Raw genomic sequence first — 18,478 nt, forward strand, 5'->3', positions numbered from 1 at the left:
TCCGGGTGAGAGAGAGATTAGCGTTCATTCCAGATTCATTGGAAAGGTTTGCAAGTTGTAGGTTGCATGGGCTATTGACCTCTCGTCCCGGTCCGTACATTAGAACACCGCAGGGCTAGAATTCACGCCGATGTCTCCACATGTATGGTCCTTCATCTTCACTACGCGCACAGAGGACAAAAAGTGGGTCTGAATTGGCCTTATACTTGCCTCGGGAGGCGAAATCCAGTTCAGGTCTGAGTGCGGCCCATGATCCCATGATCTCCGGTCACCAGCCATTCGATCCGAGCGCTAGTCTCGCCATATGGAGCAAGGAACCTGTGTAAATAAAGTCTCAAGTTGATTCCTTCTGCCCTGGCCATCAAGTCTGCTGTAATAGGCGTTGACGTGGGAGCCATCCGGTGCAGGAATTGGGATCTCTACTTCAATCCAACTCGCAAGCAAGTGAGCACAATTATGTACGAGCTCGTCTCCAGAAATTCTGGGCTCCTGGTCCTGAGCGACCCAACGGTCGAACGAAAATTATCCTCAGTTCAGTGGAGCGCAATGCCATCTTCATTGCAAACTCCAGCGCGGAAAGGCCGAATCCTAGCTTGCCCAATCGAGTATTCTGCGCCTGTGTATCTTGAGAAATCAATACCACCCATTTTGATTTTAAGTTATTGTGGCCGTGAATTATTGGGATTTTTTATTGTCTGGTTTTTGTTTCAGACCCCTTCCTTCAACCCGTTCATTCCGCTCCAAGAGAATGGGTGGGATCTTAGTTTACGCATCTGCCACACGACTTCATTTGCCCACATCCAAATGAACCAGGAGAGGAACGAGGAGTTGATCAGTAGTATATTTAAGCCCAAACCTCCAATGGCATTAATCAACCTGCTTCACTGGGACAGTCGGAATCTATGAAGGCTGAAAGGCGAAAGCCTTCGCTCAAGACAAGGAGAATAAGATCAAAAAGCTGAGGTCCTGCCCAAGTGAGAAGAGTTACGCTCAATATTTCGTGATTTCTCGATTAGGACAGACTTTCGCGTCCCCTTGTCCCGGCATTTTCCCTTGGATCCTTTTCCGGATCCTTCGATTTCTATACGATTTCTAGAGTCATCGCGGATCGACGAGTCTTAACGTGGACGCGTATGCTTTGGATGCCACTAGGATCACTCCCTGCTGATCCCGGCTTAAATAACATATCCTATCGTCATTCCGCCCTACCAACTCCGCTTACCCCTCAATACATTCGCCTCCTGAGGGACCATCATGCGTTTGACTTTCTGCACCGAGACTGGTCAAGCATACCAGGTCGAGATCGACCCTCATATGGAGCTTGAGAACATCATGGCGCTTCTCGAAGCTGAGGTACAGCGGATTTCTTCCCCACCACTCCCACTGACTTGACCGAAATTCCAGTCTGGCATTGCAATCTCGGATCAGAGCATCTCGATTGACGGAAGGGATTTGAGCGACCCCAAGGCCACAATATCAGAATTAGGGATCGGGGACAACGCAGTATTACTCCTGCGACGCAAGGTGGTGATCGCCGGTCGGTGAGTCTTTGAGAAATTTTAACTTTTGGTCTCTATATAAATACTGTTCCCGTTGACCAAAATGAAAAGAACGGTCGAGCAGGACGCGGAAATGATCCGTCTGCGTATTCTGGGCGATCCCAACCTAATGAGAGAGCTAAGAGCGGTATGTTCGGCGATTCTCTTAACATGCGTTGCGCTGACTCAGCTTCCACCGAAAGACCCAACCTGACACTGCAGATGCTGCTCAACACAATCCCACGCGTTTTGCTGAGCTGCTTCGTCAACAACGAGAACGACAGCAAGAAGCCGAGCATGCGCGCCGCAGGGAAATAGCAGCTCTGAATGCTGACCCTTATGATGCGGAAGCGCAACGGAGGATTGAAGAAGCTATTCGGATGGAAGCTGTGATGGAAAACTTGGAACATGCAATGGAGTACTCCCCAGAAAGTTTCGGTAGAGTGACGATGCTTTAGTAAGTCGAACGATCCTTCAATGCGGTATTGTATGGGATGAACTGAACTGCCCTTGCTACCAGTATACCCGTCGAAGTCAATGGCCATCCTGTATCGGCATTCGTGGACAGTGGTGCACAACAAACAATCAGTCAGTTCCAAAACGACTTATGTCCTCGTTCTAAACTCAAATGCGGAGCCTTATTTAGTTAGTCCGGAATGCGCTGAGCAATGTGGGTGAGTGTCACAGGCATCACAATCAAAGCGCGCTCCCTCCGACTTATGACCTGATTCAGCATCATGCGATTACTAGATACGCGGTTTTCCGGCGTCGCACGAGGAGTCGGCACAGCCAACATCCTTGGTCGGGTGCACAGCGCACAAATAAAAATAGCTGACATTCATCTTCCATGCTCCTTCACTGTCATGGAGGTCAGTTGCATTTTACGATCATGCTCGTGATTCTCACACAATGCGCGTAGGGACGAGAGGTGGACCTTCTTTTTGGGCTAGATATGCTTAAAGCTCACCAAGCTTGCATTGATTTGGCGAAAAATGCCCTTATCATACAAGGCAGAGAGGTGCAATTCTTGCCTGAGCATCAGCTACCAGCGAAAGCTCGAGACAATCCGATTCCGATCGACGAACCAAGCAGTCCATTATCGAGGCGAACGACCTTTGGTAGTGGGGTATCCGGCAATCCGAGTCAACGGCAAGATTCCAGTTTCCCTGGAACGGGTCAGGCGCTTGGGGCGACGCGGTCTGGTTCATCGAACACACCACAACCGCGGCATGAAACGCGCCCATCAAGGTACCCCGAGTCGGACATAAGTGCACTTGTTGGTCTAGGTGTTACTAGAGAACAGGCAATTAGAGCTTTGGATGCAGCTAATGGTAATGTGGAGATTGCTGCCGGTTTGTTGTTTTAAAATAAATGCGTTTTTTTGGATCACGAAATGTATGTACCAAACGGACAAAGTAAAGACAGTAATGGTCTAAGAGCAGATAGGGTCCATGTGGACAGGTCGTGTTATGACATTGGAATCCACTTCATGAACGACACCTGGGTTGAGTGATCAAATGTCTGCACAACACATAATGCGGCCACGTGTATAACTCCCTCGCGTTTCTCCTAATAAACTAACGCGTCCATTAGCTTGATCGTGGTGTTGAAATTGGCCGAGCCGTTGTGTTAACCGGTGATGGGAGTTGCAAGCGCGTCTCGAGTTCCGGCACGCAACTTTACTTCCGGCGACAGAGCATTCTAACGACAACATTGACCCTGATAGCCATCTCGTGCACTTTTGGAAACCTCCTTTTCTAATTTTTTTCATCGACTACGCGATGAGCGTCTTCGGTGCTCTTATGACCTTTGCAGCTCGTCTTGCTTACCTCTCGCTCCCAGTATACCTCCTTAGACTTGCCGCGGACCGGAACCCATTGACTCAATACTATTTCCGTTTGGTGCTCTATGTCTCGACGCTTAGCGTTTGCTCTATTTGTGGCGCCATCATATCGATAATTATGACCCTGATTGGAAGGAGATACGATATCAACTACGTGACAGCTAGAATGTTCTACAACGTTGCGAGTGTAGTGATGGGGATCAAGTGCACCGTTGAGGGCGAGGAACACTTGGCAAAGGGACCATATGTCATGATGGGCAATCATCAGTCCATGTTGGATATCATCGTCCTTGGGAGGTACGCGGATAATCCGGCTCAACCGCTTGGGTGCTGCCTTGCGGTGGTAATCCCCAAAGTTCACACGATCGTGGTTCACATATAGGATATTTCCACGTCGGGCATCGATAATGGTGAAGAAGGAACTACAGTTTGCACCCTTCTTAGGCCAATACGTGTATTTGTCTGGTGCCGTATTTGTGGATAGGAAGAATAATAAGGATGCCGTCGCCGCACTTGCCGCAGCTGGAGCAGAAGTGAGAAGGAAGAACGTAAGTCTCTTTTATTTTTCCCTCTCATTTGCGTCCCTTTGTCTGGACGCCACAGCGAGAAGATGAAGATGTGGAGTACGTTCATTGATATGGAATAACAGGTATCGTTGTGGATCTTCCCGGAAGGCACTCGACATATATCGAAGGAGAGTGATTTGTTACCTTTCAAGAAAGGGGGATTCCATCTTGCCGTCCGAGCGGGTGTCCCCATCATTCCTGTTATATGCCAAAACTACTGGTCGATATACCACAAGGGAGTGTTGACGGATGGGAACTTGAAGATCAAAGGTATGTGGATGGCTTATGTAATCGGACCCCAAAAAAATAAACGTAAATGCAATTTTACCCAATCCGTTTTCAAAGTGCTTAAACCCATACCTACGGCACACCTGACGATTGAGGATATTCCCAACTTGGTCACTCAAACAAGGGAGGCAATGATTGCAGCTCTGCGGGAGATCTCAGATGGGGAGCCGATTGCCGCTTCAGGAACAACCAAGGTCATGGAGATGAGGAGCCAAGTCCAGGAGGAAGTGAAATCTTCGGTGGTACCACCTAGTCCTGTAACGGGGACGGGTTCATTTACGGAAGGGAGTATTACTGGTACAGAGACGAGCGAGGATGATGGGGTTTTGGTGGACAAGCCATGAATATGGAAATTGGATTTGTGGTGCATCATCATCATGTTTGCGTAATGTGGCGAGTCTGATTGTCTAAAGAGGTGAAATAAGTAAATATGTATTGGATGGGATCAGGATTCCATCATTGCTATCGCAGTGCGGTAGTGATAGTTTTTAGCATGGAAAGGTGGGTGGGGTTGGTGGGGAAGATGCATGGCCAATAGTCTCGTTGGGTGCATGTATCAAGTCGACCACACTGGCATGGCAATGACGCTCAGCATATGTTGAGTGATCGGCCGGCAGGATCTCGGGCTAGGGAATGTAGTAAGTATGTCTGGACTTTCCCTTTGAGTGATAGTGTATCTTTTGCACGTTGGAGAGAGGTAATTATCAACCTGCAGAGATATCTGGAAGACGACCGTTCGTTCATCAAATTGAATTGTGGCTCCCCAAACGTTTGTCACGGGAATGAAGTTGAAGCAGTGACTGATTACAGTTTGACTTTTCCCTCCTTTACTCCCTCACTTTGGGGCATGAGCCTTCCCACCGATTGATGGACTATGTAACACGAGCAAAAGAGGAAATTCTACCTGTTTATTTTTCTCTCTTTAATCCCTAGGCACTTGTCTGAATTCAAGTACTGATTACACCTCTTCAGGCTATTACTCCCGCGTGAGCATTCCCTCAATATTTTCGTCCCTGATTGCACGCGTGCTCCATCACGAGCTCCAGAATTTATGTTTATCATTTTCCCCCCATTTACATATTTTATCCTCATCAGAATCTATAAAAGGCCCAGGGATTCCGCGAACTCCCCCATTTCTGTCCCCCCAACATCGAAACCAGCGATCTGTTGCTCATCACTAACTGCGCATATTACTCTACTTCACCTATCATAATGGTTGTATCGTCGTTGACACTTCCTGAATGGTTAGTCGCGTCTCTTGTGCTCGTTCGCAGTCATTGATCTGTCGATTTCTTGTTCTTGACACTCTCATACTACTGTAGCTGGGGGCATCGCGGAGTGTGTCTCCAATGAGCCATACGACCTAACATTCTCTCTTGACACCACTGTGTTTAGGCCAGCGCTGCTTTTCCTGAAAATACATTGGCTTCCTTCTCTGCCGCCATCCGGGATGGTGCTGAAGGCATTGAAAGCGGTGAGTTGATGCCGAGGGCATTCTCCAAGTTCCTCGTGTGTCACAACCGCGTCAGTGTGGTGTGACAGTTCTCTTATGGCATATGTATGTTGCCGAAAAAAGGCGACAGAGAATCATATTTCAGTTCATCTTAATCGAACCCGTTTCTCCCCGAACGAACGTTCTTCACCTACCTCTTCTCTTTCCCCCCAAAAGCTTCTTTCTCATCAATATTATCTCTTTGCTAGACGTGCACGTGTCAAAAGACAATGTCGTCATCATGTTTCATGATCCTTCCCTCGACCGGACGACGAACGTGAAAGGCTTAATCCGGGACAAGGATTGGTTCGGTGATATGGAGCATGCTCGTACGATCAAGAAAGGTCTGGATGGTCACCCGCAACCAATCCCTACCTTCAAGGACACCGTAGAACTCATCATGAAGGTGAGGTGCCTTCTTAGAATCACCAAGGACCTCGAGCGGAAGGTGGTTCGTCGTGTTCCAGCAAGCCTTGGAACTCGTTGCATGGAGAAATGCTTTCTTCTCCCCTCATCTATAGCTCACGAGCGTGGATGATGAACGAGAAATGCGTGATCACCTTTGGCTGCTACGCGGGCTCGTGCATGCATGCGCGCGCAGTTGCACTCATCTTCATTCCCTTGTTTTTTCAGGAAGGAAACAACCACGTCAAATTTAACGTAAGTTCCAGTTCGAATGTACACAGCTTTACGATCTTTCCCTCTTCCTTTTGGATGCGTAACATTTTTCCAGCTTGATCATAGCTGGTGCGTCCCCGAAGACCTTTGTACAGTTTTCTGAAGTGTTTTGTTTTGTTTTTATATGGGGCTTAGGTTGACGTTAAAGTTCAAAATGATCCGGGTCATCTTTTCGTGCTCATGCGGTGAGGATCATAACTTTATTATTTGTGACGTCCAAATGGCTCGCTTACAATGATCACTCGTTGATAAACGTGGACAGAGAGATCATTTGTGCCCAGCCAAATTGGGAAACTCAACTGGCTCCTCGTATTGTCCTTGGATTGTGGCATCCTAAATTCATCGGGCCAGCCCGGCGTTGTCTTCCTTTCCTCCGCCTTGCCCATATCGGGATGAGCACTCACATCGCAAGGGAGTACTTCTGGGAAACTTGCGAAACGTTTTCGATGAGCTTCTCGAGTTTACTTGGGTGGGAAGGAGAGAAGTTCCGTGAGGACTGTGCGAAGGATGGGAAGAAAGTCATGGTTTGGACCGTTAATCGCCGGGAGGAAATGATTGAGGTGGGATTGGATTCTGGGTGTCTATGGATGTACTGCTCATACCTCTTACTACCAGGTCGCCCGTTGGGGTGCGAGCGTCGTCCTCACTGACGTAACGAGTGACTGGCTGGCATTACGTGCAGAATTGCAACGTGCGTTTTCCCTTTCTCGCCTCAATCATTCGTGTCGCTTTCTTACGCCTTATTGGGCTTCCCGCTTCCCGCTTCCTTCCGACAGGCGATTACGGCAAGACGTTTTTTTCCGCATCCCGCCTCTTCCTTTGGACACGGCCTAATTATTACAGAATTATGCAATTCATCGCTTCAAGTTCCGAACTATCGAGATTGGAGCGTATTGGAGGACCTTTTGAGAAGGTTTTGGCTAGCGTTCAGATCGCATGAGTATTTCGTCTTTTCTGTTAAATTATCGTGGACCTGTCGGCTGGTGATGGCGAGATGAATAGATCTCGATGCAGTAGAGGAGAGGTGGCCTTGCAATTGACGTTGGAGGCCCGACGCATTCAATAGATGTAAAATTGTTCAAGTGCTTAATTAATATTCCTTACATTTGAGGTTCATATCCTTCATTTCGTGCCCAATTTTGTTCAATAATTCCAGTCTGAATCGATGGTTGCATGCCGAGGATTCGGCCGAACATCTTCAACACGTCAACCCTGAGCACAGCCACCAACACATTGTCGCAGAAAATTCCCGCTACATAAAACTGGTTTCTAGAGTGTTACGCTGTGGCGAATTTATGCATTTGCAACAAGACAACTCCCATTTTAAGAGTGATCAAGAATCAGGATCAGGTGATCAAGTAAATATTTTCTTGATCATGTGGCACCGGTGCTTCGGACTTTGCCATGCATTGTTGAGGTGACTGAGAATCGAACTTATTGGCCGCGTGCAATTTTTCGATGAAAATGCCCAACGTACCCGCAACACTTACTGGACAAGTACTGTGTGTCGTTCTATGTCGCGCTCGTGATATTTCGCTTCAGCTGCTACCCTCCTAAAGCTAAAAAAATACAGACCAGTAGTAATTGTATAAGTGATGACGGCGCTTCAGTTCACGGAGAATTTGTGCTTTAACTGGTTGAATCTCAAACTCCTCATTGCACAGATTTTTGTTTTTTTTTGGGAGGATGGCTGAAATTGCAGTCTTGCAAAGCATAAGGGGCCGATGAAAGTTTGATCGCAGTAGACTGTACCAGCTGCAGCGCGTTGATCACCACTGTCCGAAATATCTCCCCTATCTCACAATTCATTCTTTCGCGCAGCGGAGGCTGAGCTCCAACTCTATCATTTCTCCAGATTTGCCGTTCTGGGCGGGTGACTGCGATCACCGTGTTTGTCCACTTGCATTACCCATCAAGGGTCCTGATTCTGGAGGAACTGCGGGGTACGTAATCAACGAGTGAAGGCCATGCCGACTTCAAACAGTACACGGGGCACACTATCGGGCGGGCCAACTACATAGTATTTGTCGGTGAAACAGGCTGGACGTAGGTTGGGCCTGGGCAAGAACATGCGCGATGCTGGGACTTCTTTATTCGTGGCAAAAAGTATGTGATCCTACATGATGCAGGGCAGAGCTAGACTGCCAGCAAACTTGAGTAAGGACCCCCGGGCACACACGTCGTTGTTATAAGCGCTGGAAATGCCATTGTTATTTATTGACACTTAGATTTGACCCTGATTTACCACAAGACTCACATCCAAATCTGGCGCGCGCATAGGACGGCTGTAACTGCGGCATCAGACGGAAAGCTTGCCACGTTGTTACATCAGAAGCATACAGCCATGATCGATTGAAAAGGCAACCCCCACTGATTGTCTTGAAGATGCATGAAGCGGGACGGCATCAGCCTATGCGGGACAATCACCTGGAATGAGGAGCGTGAACGACATTAATCACATCGAGGGGGACGTTGAGCGATTATGCAAGGACAATCACACGTGATCCAGAAAATGAAACGATTCAAGTAAATCGGGCTCAATTGCCTCTTTTGGACAGATTGGGTCCGTCGTTTATGGCAGGTATTTCCTACAAGTTGCCCCCCAATATACTGCAAACGGCAAATGCCTTTTACGAATCATAAGAAGTTCTGGTTCTCTCATCTCCCTTCCCTCTCCTCAATCTGTCACTATGCCCCCAAGAGCTCCTAGGCAGCAACAAGCACCCGTCATCCCCATCGTCACTCCGGGTCCACCGGTAACGACCATTGGTGTACGCCGTGCAGGGTAAGTGCAATTTTCAATTCAGCAGCTACAAATCGGACGTTCTTTGAGCTGGTCCTCTCTTTGGGGGTCGGCGCCTTCATTTATAGGTTTGGTACAGCCGGGAGGCCTTTTCGTGTCAAAACTAATCATTTCACTGCGGAGATTCCATCTGAAATCATTTCGCACTATGATGGTCTGTCTGTTTCCCGCAATTCGAATGAATTCCTGTTTCCTCACTCCATCCATGTCTCGATCCTCCCTCTATACGTCCGGATAGTTGGTAAGTGATCCACAGGGTTTCTTGGTCCAAGGTTTCCCATTCCGATTGACCCCACTTCAGTGATCCTTCCTTCCGAGAAGGTGTTGCCTGCTCGACTCAATGTCGAAATCATTGCGACGTTGCAGGAGAAGATCGCACCGCAGGTGTTTACACCTCGTGCCGTCTATGATGGACGCAAGAATTTATTTGCCGCCCATACCCTTCCTTTCGGTCAGATGGCTGAGGTCTGTTCTAGCAGATCTTGTGTTGATCGCTCTGAACTGACGCTTTTTTTCCCACGTTCTCTCTCCAGTTTGAGGTTACCCTTGGGGATACCAAACACGTTTCTGCCCCTGCGGCCCTTACAGTCCCTCGAGCGGGCTCAGGACCGGGAAAGGGACCCAAGGTATACAAAGTTCGTCTCAATAAAGTAGCAGAAATCAATCCAGAGTGAGCCTTTCCTTCCTTTATGTCCTATCCTCTGCTGAAACGCGATCCGTTATCATCGCTTGTGATAAAGGACCTTGAGTCGTTTCCTGCAAGGGCAGCAAAGCAACGACAATTCAGTTTTGACTGCGATTACGGCTCTTAATGTCGTCATCCGTATGGAGCCTACCATGTCAGTGTTCTTTGTTTTTCGACTCGCCTACTTTTGTACCATGCTCATACTCTATCACGCGATGCAGAAAATATCCCTTCAACGTCCGCTCTTTCTTCACTAATGCGGAAAAGAAAGTCATTGGGGGTGGTCTTGAGGTTTGGCGTGGTTATTTCCAGTGCGTTGCCCCCAACATCCTGTTGGCATTGCTCATTAACTTCCGCCTTGTGCTCTTGTAACAGATCCGCCCGTCCCGCTCTCGGGAGGATGTTGATCAACATAGACATCAGCACTGCCGTTATGTGAGTGTGATTGCCCTCCTTCGGCGTGGGGACAAACATATGGTTCTCGCTGACGCGGCCATTTTTACAGGTTTAGGCCAGGGCCACTGATTAATGTCTGCTTGGACTTCTTTGGCGGAAATCAGGACCCTAGGAGACTCAGTTTCAAATTCGGTCTTCCGGATCGTGAACGCCTCCGATTGCAAAGGTTCCTTGCCGGTGTCCGTGTCCTCACGGACCCCACTGGTAAGGGCAATCCACAGCCTCGAGTTATCAGGAAATTATCTGATCGCTCTGCAACCGACACGAGGTTTTCACTCCGGGAGGGAGGAAATATTACGGTGGCAAACTACTTCAAACAAACGTACAATATCACGTTGAAACACCCTGACGCATTTTGTATCGAGGCAGGTAGTCTGGACCTACAGCGACTTCTGATTCTCATCTAGTGATTGCATGTAGACGGGCAATGGGGCCGTGATACCCATTGAGCTCTGTATAATCCCCGAAGGGCAATTTATGCGCCGCCAAGTTCCTCCTGAGAAAACCAAGGATGTCCTCGAATTTGCGACTATGAAACCTGCGGATCGGCTCGACAGTATTAAGCGAGGTTTGCAGGTACGATCCTCTTGCCCTTCCATGGCTAGGTTTTAGCTTATGTGTCAATCTCAGGTGCTGTCATACGGACAATCTGAGTACGTCCGACAATTCGGACTAGCTGTGAACAGTGTGTTGTGTTCATCTATGGTTGACTCTGGGCTTACCATTGCCTCCGTTCCAGCCGACTCCACGGGTCCCATCGAGATTGCTGGAAGGATCCTTCCTCCACCGACCTTGAAGTATGGAGCGGGCAGCAGACAGCAAAATATTACACCACGCGATGGCGCTTGGAACATGAAGGACACAAAATTCTACCAACCTTGCGAAGTCAAAGGGTGGACTGTCGTTATTTTTGAGAGACAGCAGCGGTTCAACGAGTCTGCGTGCAAGGACATGATTATAGGGCTGAAAAATGCGACACGGGAAGTGGGTGAGTTAAGATCCTTCAGGCAAGTCTGCTTTGGTTTTTTTACATAAAACTGCGGGTCTCTTTAGGCATCGAGGGGATGCAGTCAGAGCCCCTGATTCGATACGCTAATGGCCAAGGGGATGTTGGCGGGGTAAGCATTATTCCCTTCTGTTCTGGAGCGTGAACTCTTATCTCGTACTCTCCCTCTCGCGTTAGGCGTTACTCGAAGCGGGAAAAGCATACCATGCCGCCAGGGGTGCCTTCCCCGCTCTGATCATTGTCGTTTTACCGGAAGGTGCAACTGACATTTACACCGGTGTCAAACAGTACGTCAAATTCAAAACATGCACCAATGGCTTTTTTTTTTTTTATTTTTTTTTTCAAGTTTTGGCGATATCGTTGCTGGTGTCGCGACTCAATGTTTGAAGAGTAGCAAGTGCTACAGAGCTAAGCCTCAATATTATGCGAACGTCTGCTTGAAGTTCGTTTAGTTTCCTCCTGTCCACCACAACCCTTATCTTACCATTGTCTTAGAATCAATGTCAAACTCGGTGGTATCAACACCATTCCAGATCCCAGATCCGTTCCGTTCCTCACCGATCAAGCAAACCCCACCCTTGTCCTGGGTGCCGATGTCATCCATCCCGCACCTGGTTCGGCCGGTCGACCTTCCTTTACCAGTCTCGTTGGCAACGTTGATTCGGATACATCCAAGTACATTGCCATTACCAAGGTCCAAACCTCACGACAGGAGATGATCGAGGATCTTGAGGATATGGCCGCTGTAAGCTTGTCTCACTTCCTTTTTTTAAAAACTGGTCATTCTGAGGCACGTTGGCAGCATGTTTTGGGGAAATATATCGGGTACCGCAAAGTGAAGGAGAGGAAGCCTAGTGCCTTTCCGAAACGCATCATTTTCTACCGTGACGGTGTGTCAGAAGGACAATTTAAGACGGTACTCGAGACCGAGGTGCCCCGCATCAAGGGTATGTAGTTAGCTTTCGTTTCAGTGTTCAACGATATTTACTTTCTCCGTGCTCTTGTTAGCGGCGTGCCGGAGGCACAACATCAATCCGCTTCCAAAGATCACTGTCATCGTCGTTGGAAAACGTCACCACGTACGATTCTTCCCCATATCCCAGGATAAGGGCGATCGTTCCGGCAATTGTCCTGCAGGAACTGTCATCGATCGCGACGTGAGTACTTGCACGAGTAACTGGTGTATTAGTCTAACTCGAATATCTCCTAGGTCACACACCCACTCGAGTTCGGTTGGTATAATTCATTGCAATCCTTCCGCTGTTTTTAATTTGTGTTTCTCAGACTTCTATCTCCAGTCGCATGGTGGACTTCTTGGGACTTCTCGTCCAGCTCACTACAATGTGGTATGTACCGTGGCTCACCTGTGTACAATGCCTGCGATTTACGTTGGGTTCCTCAGCTCTTGGATGAAAACAGCTTCCAGCCCGACGGACTACAACAACTTTCCTTCGCGCTTTGTCACGTATATGCTCGATCTACCCGTTCAGTTTCTATTCCGGCACCTGTCTATTGTGCGTCCGTCACTCGCTTAATCTCCTGAACAAACTCTGATCTTACTCGCTGAAAAAGATGCGGACATCGTGTGCGCGCGCGCGAAGAATCATGTGCGTCCGCTTTTCTTTTGCATTTCCATTTACTATACAAAGCCAACGTCCCACTCACTCCCTCCGCTTCGCATGAACCCATTTCTGGTCTTTTTTATAGTATGATCCAAAAGCGTCTCTCGAGTTCTCCGATAGCGTATCGCAGGTTTCGGGACCTCAGGCTACAACCAGCCTCGAGGCGTTCCGGAAGCAATTCAAGCCTCTGCACGCCAACACTCAGCTTGCGATGTATTTCTCGTAATCGATGGCTTGCTATTGTCCAATCCACCGTGGTGCATGCTCGCTTCTGGCATCTGCCCAATCATAGTTCCGCATGTCATCTGCAATCCGTTCGTATTTATTTTACCTCTGCAAAACAACAAGCGCACACCAACGAACCGGATTTGTTTTCGATTGCGTCAAGAATACCACCTCAGAATCTCGGACGGAATTCCGAGGCGCTCCCATTCATCGAAGAAAGTGTCAAACTTTACCGCCAGCTAGTTGCTCACCCCGAAATGGGGGGCCTTTTTTGGTTGCTCCATGTCTTCCCTCTTGTCGTCATGGGAAATGTCACTTTGTACCACCAAGTTTTTTGAAATTAAAATATATGTTCTCGTTTATCTCAGTGGGGCGTTTGGATCCATGAATGCAGTGCACAGCAGACGATCAGTGTATTCAAGTATTCAAACGCATCACCAAGCCAGTACGTTAGAAAGCTATATATAACTCCACAAGGAATCTTCAGGGGCGTTTCCAACGACACCAGACAAATCGCGCAGACCCGTGTGGTCAACGTTGCCCACATTAAATTATTTGAACGCCAAAAAGGCAGCTTCAAGGCAAAGCCATGAAAGTGGCAAGCATCTTGGAAAAGTTTGGGGTTCCGTAGCCGGTGACGGGATCCCAACCCTTGACGGCTTCAAAACCAGAAGTGCCACACCTAGCACAGAAGAAATGGAGAGAAGTGGGAGAAATTCAGGACCAAGTCAAAGAAGGGTAAGTGAACAAAGGAAAGGATTGAAAAGGTAAAAAATAGAAAATAAAAAAAGATACATTGGAGATTTAACTCACCCCGGGTTATTCCCCATAGTGATATCGTTTAAAATCCCTGGGCTGGTGTACTATATAGTGACATCAACGTCCATACCAACATGCACCCAAGATCATCCGAAGGACAATTTGATAGCGCCACACCGGAAAACCCAGGTTGCCTCTTCATAAGAGAAAGATGAACGTACCAACACTGGGTTGATAAATCCAACGGGACGCTTTCCAACCGCGAGCCGAGCATCGTTGATAAGAGTGATGATAGCCCCTACGACGGGATTTGAAGCGGACGTCCCGAAGGTGCGATACCACGAGCCTCCAATGGCAACAACATAATTGGCGCCATTTGCACTGCATCAGCAAGAAGTAATCGTTATCGTTGAAAGGGAGAGATGCTACCTACGAGATATCGGGGTAGCCACGGGTCTTCATCGAATTGTTGTATTGAGCAGAGCTATACTTGGGTTTGTGAAACTTGAAGTACGTCTTGATGGCATTCCTCTGATAATCAGGAATTGGGAAGATGTTTGAAAACCCTCCTCCACTGTAGATAACTTGGAGACGGTAGATTCGGGAGAAAGATCCTAGGAGGAAGGACGAACCTAGCTCGCAAGCCGCCTCGGGTTCTGTAACAGTGGAGCCAGGCTTCATCTGCGTCGCACCAACGCTGGTAACCCAAGGGCATGTTCCCGGGAAGCCTGTGTGTATAGGGTTTTTTTTTTTCCCACAAAATCCCAAATCAGTAAGCAGACTTGAACCCGCCCCCCACATTAAACGCACTGGGAGCAAACTTAGTCCCTGCTGGATCCCAAGTGAATTCTCCTGTCTTTGGATTTATACATTTGTCTTCGTTTCCTGCGACACCGAAATCCCCAGAAGGGTAGAGAACCGTGACGCCCATCAATCCAAGCTTCTTATCTACGGATACGCAGCATTAAGGGGGAGGGGGGAAGGGTTGGTACAGTGTAATAGAAACCGTTGGTTCGCTGACGACTGATAAAGCAAGCTGCGCATACATTCCGTGCATTGACGTCTGGTGGTTAAGGAACCGAGACCGTGACCAGAGCGCGGACAGACAGGAAAAGGTTCGTGGTTAATGATCGATCCATCGATGGTAAGCAACACCGTCCAAAAGCCAGGGTTGGAAAACGGAACGTACGTACCTCGCATACCTCGGAGTCAAATTAGCTTCGTTATAGCCATAACTAATGGAGATCACAGGAGTGGGCTTGTACTTCCCACAATCCTGTTCTGCATGAATCACCGGTTCCGGAAGCGGAAGCGCAAACGATGTAGGAGTGTTTTTCAGGCGTCAAAAGTGCCCTACCGATACGGAAGTCGACGGAAACAGGCGTACTTTTATAACCCCCCGGTGCTGGATTGGGATAGATCGGGTCGTAGAGTGGGTCGTCTCCTCCTTCGAATGTACAATACGAAGCGTCGATTCCATCAAGGAAGTTATCGAATGAAGCCCCTCGGATGCGATCTGATCGGTCAGTCGATCATTGGAATGAGTGATAACTAGAAGCCGCCGAAGTGCAATAATCCGACCATAAATGATTCACCTCCAACTTGGTATAACACGTTGGGCGTAGGGTAAGTCAATGCGATGGAGTACTCCAGATCCAGATTGCTTTCAGCATTGTTATCAAAGTCAGACGAGTTGCTTCTGCCGAGGGTTCCACCGTTTATACTTGCGAGTTTGGGTCGGTATTTTACGGCGTTCGGTGTGAAATTTCTGTACATGATTTCGATTGGCAATGTTAGTGATAAACAGAACCGAGAAGCAGCTTGACTTGCTTAGCAAAGATGTCGAGATCTGAAGGGATGTAACTCTGAGGCGTAAGCTCCACAATTCCGTACGAATTCCGGTTTATCGCTCGCGGTTTATACCACTATTGGAGAAAGGGGGTGATTTCAAAACGTTCCGAATATAAATACATACCTCGAAGCTATATAAAGCCTTCAAACAAGCTGGTTGAATCTTCTGATCGCAATTTGTCAGTCCTTGACTTGCAAATGGGGCGTGAATCTTCCCATCTGTCTTGAGCGTGACAGGTCCTCCACCCGACGCCAAGTGCAACTTGGAACCCTTGGCTCTCCTTCTGGATACACCTCCTTCATGCCTCCTGCTCGGATCAATATCATCACTGTCGACCTCATCCCATTCTTCGTTCCATGTGCCAACCCCTCCCAAAAGCAGATCAAAATGGACTGTAGGGGTGATCAGATCGATATGTTGAGCAATGGATGTCGGAACGGAATAGGAATCGCAGGCGATATGGTACTTTCCGGTGGGAGGATGGTGGTAGAGGGAATACGTTGTTCGGAGGAGAAATTCCGCTTCGGTGATTGTGACATTGGCCAAGAGTGCCTAAATTATTTGAAATAATTAAATACCCATATGATTGAATAGATAACGCGAATTGAGATCGGGATCAACGTCGGAATCATATGATGTCGATACAACAATGTTAGTTCGGAAGCGCGGGAAAGTTGATGCTACGTACACCATTAGACTGGTAATACTGGACGCGTTCCCTTGCAGAAACACCCAATTCCTTGAACAACCACTCAGTAACTTCCTTGACAGTTTCATCGGTGGGTTCAAAAAGCTTCATAACATCTCCCGCACTGAGATGTTGCCCATAATTTGCCGAATTGGGATTCGAAATGTCGTACAGGAGCTGAGTGGAGAGGTCTTCATTAGGCTGCATGAGATTAATCCGTAGTGGAAGGATGACTCTTTTTTTAAACAGTTCGTCCTCTGAATAGCTGGAGAAAGAACGTTTCAACCATCCAGTGGAATTGATGGCCCTGATTGCCAGTGATTCAATGGTAGTACGGGTGACAAAACGCCTTGAAGTGACAGCAAGCACTGGTACGATGCTGAGGGGCAATATGAGGATGAAAAAAGATGCGAGCCTCATCCTGCAGCAGTAATTGGGCGGGAGAGAGAAGTTGGGTAGGAAGGAACGCGCATGTTATTCTTATCCAACGCCAGTCCCGCACCCTGGGTAATGGCTTCCTGCGGAGATCTCCCGAAAGGTAGGGAAAGGGTCTGAAGTCCATGCGGGACCGATTTCCCAACGAGTTCAGGCATATGTTGTAAATTACATATCACAGTGAATTCGAACTGCGCGCGCATGATCATACGCGCACAATAGCTGGCAGACGTCGAGTGACAACATCCGCACGGCCATGGGAATCATGAGAACAGGACACACTGGCAATACATGGTCGCCAATGGTTTGGTTTCCCATTCAGGGTCTACAGGGTAATTCTTCCGCCAAGGCCACCATACAGGGCTGTTGAGCTGGCCAAAAACATCCTGAGTTTATTTTCGGCTTATGTTGTGCCAGGGAGGATGCCTCGATTGGAACATGTAAGCCGCACCGTTATGAACGAGAGCCGAGCCATGGACATGGAATTATGTAACCCAACGCGGCAAAAAGCTACTTATACACAGCAGCAAGGCCGCCCAAAACAATAACGAGGTGTCCAAAAAAGCTGACATCCAGGAATTAGTTAAGGTGCACGTCCTACAATCCAGGCCAGGTTGATTACAGAGGAGCGAGGGGTGCTGTGCACATAATTCCCGGCATCACAATAATAGAGGCAGTGTCTGGTATGATGAGGGATATTCCATGTCAGCAACGCGAAGACAGGCGTACAAAGCGAAGTTAGATGTGGATGGACTACGCAGACAGTGCACAACAGTGTAATGCTAATTCATCGGATGCCGTATTCAACGACAAAGAGCGATGCACTCATCCACCAGGAGCCTGAGGGTACTATGTGTAGTTCAGGGAACTATGTAGTGCAACATCGGATCTCCAGAAAGAAGTACACACGTATGCTGAGCACAAGGGAGAGATCACAAAGTCAGAGGCAGTGCTAGAATCTTCATTTGCGTTTATCAATCGTAATCGTTCATCGTTCATGGCGAAGTCAACATTGCACGGGAATCCATGGTGATAACTATCATGCTGCTGGTCACTGCCGTGCATGTCCGAATTGGTACCAACAATACAGAGAAAGACGCTTGCCGATGCAGGACGTTTGAGTCATTTGCGTGTTGGAGAGTTGAGGGTTACGTCATTGTGTGACGACGTTGGCGTTGAGGTGGCGACGGGAAGGGAGAGGGTTGAATGAGCGGTTGGATTTACGGAAAATGCCGTCCATCGAAGGAAGGAGGGCACGGGTGTGGATGATTTCCACATGATCATTATGGATACGAGATTCTTCGAGCCCCCACTATGAATACCTCCTCTCCCACCACACCCCCAAACGTAAACGGCTCTTTGGCGGTCCAAAACGTCCTTGGAAGAAACCAATCACCTCTGCTAGAAATACCGCCAACATTACTGGAGAGTCCTCTTCATGTCAAATAGGATTCCTTGAAGCTTGTCGCGGGACTTGGAAAAGGTCTATTGCTATATGTTACTAACAAAAATATGAAACCTCCGGAAATTCCGCCCGGCGCC

General features: G+C 48.2%; 6 protein-coding genes across 6 annotated transcripts; 5 read left to right on the forward strand and 1 right to left on the reverse strand.

Moving 5' to 3' along the window:
• Positions 1-140: 140 nt before the first annotated feature.
• Positions 141-984, forward strand: EI90DRAFT_3288082 (uncharacterized protein; the record flags this gene model as incomplete). Its single annotated transcript, XM_039067091.1, has 4 exons — positions 141-322; positions 408-444; positions 477-605; positions 712-984. 4 exons carry the CDS (start codon positions 141-143, stop codon positions 904-906), a joined length of 543 nt encoding a protein of 180 aa, XP_038918467.1. The 3' UTR covers positions 907-984.
• A 1,417-nt stretch (positions 985-2,401) lies between these two features.
• EI90DRAFT_3049259 (uncharacterized protein) lies at positions 2,402-2,904 on the forward strand (the record flags this gene model as incomplete). The annotated part of the gene is made up of 2 exons (XM_039059678.1): positions 2,402-2,407; positions 2,458-2,904. The coding sequence occupies 2 exons, from the start codon at positions 2,402-2,404 to the stop codon at positions 2,902-2,904; spliced, it is 453 nt and encodes a 150-aa protein (XP_038918468.1).
• A 365-nt stretch (positions 2,905-3,269) lies between these two features.
• Positions 3,270-4,949, forward strand: EI90DRAFT_3049260 (uncharacterized protein). The gene is made up of 4 exons (XM_039059679.1): positions 3,270-3,678; positions 3,764-3,929; positions 4,031-4,217; positions 4,293-4,949. Exons 1-4 carry the CDS (start codon positions 3,320-3,322, stop codon positions 4,577-4,579), a joined length of 999 nt encoding a protein of 332 aa, XP_038918469.1. The 5' UTR covers positions 3,270-3,319; the 3' UTR covers positions 4,580-4,949.
• Positions 4,950-5,024: 75 nt separating this feature from the next.
• EI90DRAFT_3280156 (PLC-like phosphodiesterase) lies at positions 5,025-7,537 on the forward strand. Its single transcript, XM_039066736.1, has 10 exons — positions 5,025-5,221; positions 5,331-5,479; positions 5,558-5,573; positions 5,631-5,709; positions 5,937-6,133; positions 6,361-6,387; positions 6,541-6,590; positions 6,668-6,965; positions 7,021-7,096; positions 7,182-7,537. The coding sequence occupies exons 2-10, from the start codon at positions 5,448-5,450 to the stop codon at positions 7,343-7,345; spliced, it is 939 nt and encodes a 312-aa protein (XP_038918470.1). The 5' UTR covers positions 5,025-5,221; positions 5,331-5,447; the 3' UTR covers positions 7,346-7,537.
• Positions 7,538-9,057: 1,520 nt separating this feature from the next.
• On the forward strand, positions 9,058-13,641 carry EI90DRAFT_3280157 (argonaute-like protein). The gene is made up of 22 exons (XM_039066737.1): positions 9,058-9,190; positions 9,277-9,366; positions 9,510-9,673; positions 9,742-9,878; positions 9,949-10,047; positions 10,115-10,204; positions 10,269-10,328; positions 10,399-10,714; positions 10,770-10,925; positions 10,980-11,034; positions 11,089-11,337; positions 11,403-11,467; positions 11,533-11,642; positions 11,702-11,797; positions 11,851-12,100; positions 12,158-12,302; positions 12,364-12,512; positions 12,566-12,587; positions 12,640-12,701; positions 12,758-12,869; positions 12,928-12,962; positions 13,063-13,641. Exons 2-22 carry the CDS (start codon positions 9,357-9,359, stop codon positions 13,201-13,203), a joined length of 2,523 nt encoding a protein of 840 aa, XP_038918471.1. The 5' UTR covers positions 9,058-9,190; positions 9,277-9,356; the 3' UTR covers positions 13,204-13,641.
• Positions 13,598-17,194, reverse strand: EI90DRAFT_3280158 (peptidase S8/S53 domain-containing protein; the record flags this gene model as incomplete). Its single annotated transcript, XM_039066738.1, has 14 exons — positions 13,598-13,884; positions 14,016-14,065; positions 14,183-14,342; positions 14,395-14,689; positions 14,772-14,909; positions 15,008-15,024; positions 15,155-15,242; positions 15,349-15,477; positions 15,557-15,729; positions 15,792-15,886; positions 15,937-15,998; positions 16,107-16,365; positions 16,502-16,766; positions 17,154-17,194. The coding sequence occupies 14 exons, from the start codon at positions 17,192-17,194 to the stop codon at positions 13,779-13,781; spliced, it is 1,878 nt and encodes a 625-aa protein (XP_038918472.1). The 3' UTR covers positions 13,598-13,778.
• Positions 17,195-18,478: the final 1,284 nt, after the last annotated feature.

Source organism: Cantharellus anzutake (genome assembly GCF_015039405.1).
Source record: "Cantharellus anzutake strain C23 chromosome Unknown EI90scaffold_14, whole genome shotgun sequence".
Lineage (NCBI taxonomy): Eukaryota > Fungi > Basidiomycota > Agaricomycetes > Cantharellales > Hydnaceae > Cantharellus > Cantharellus anzutake.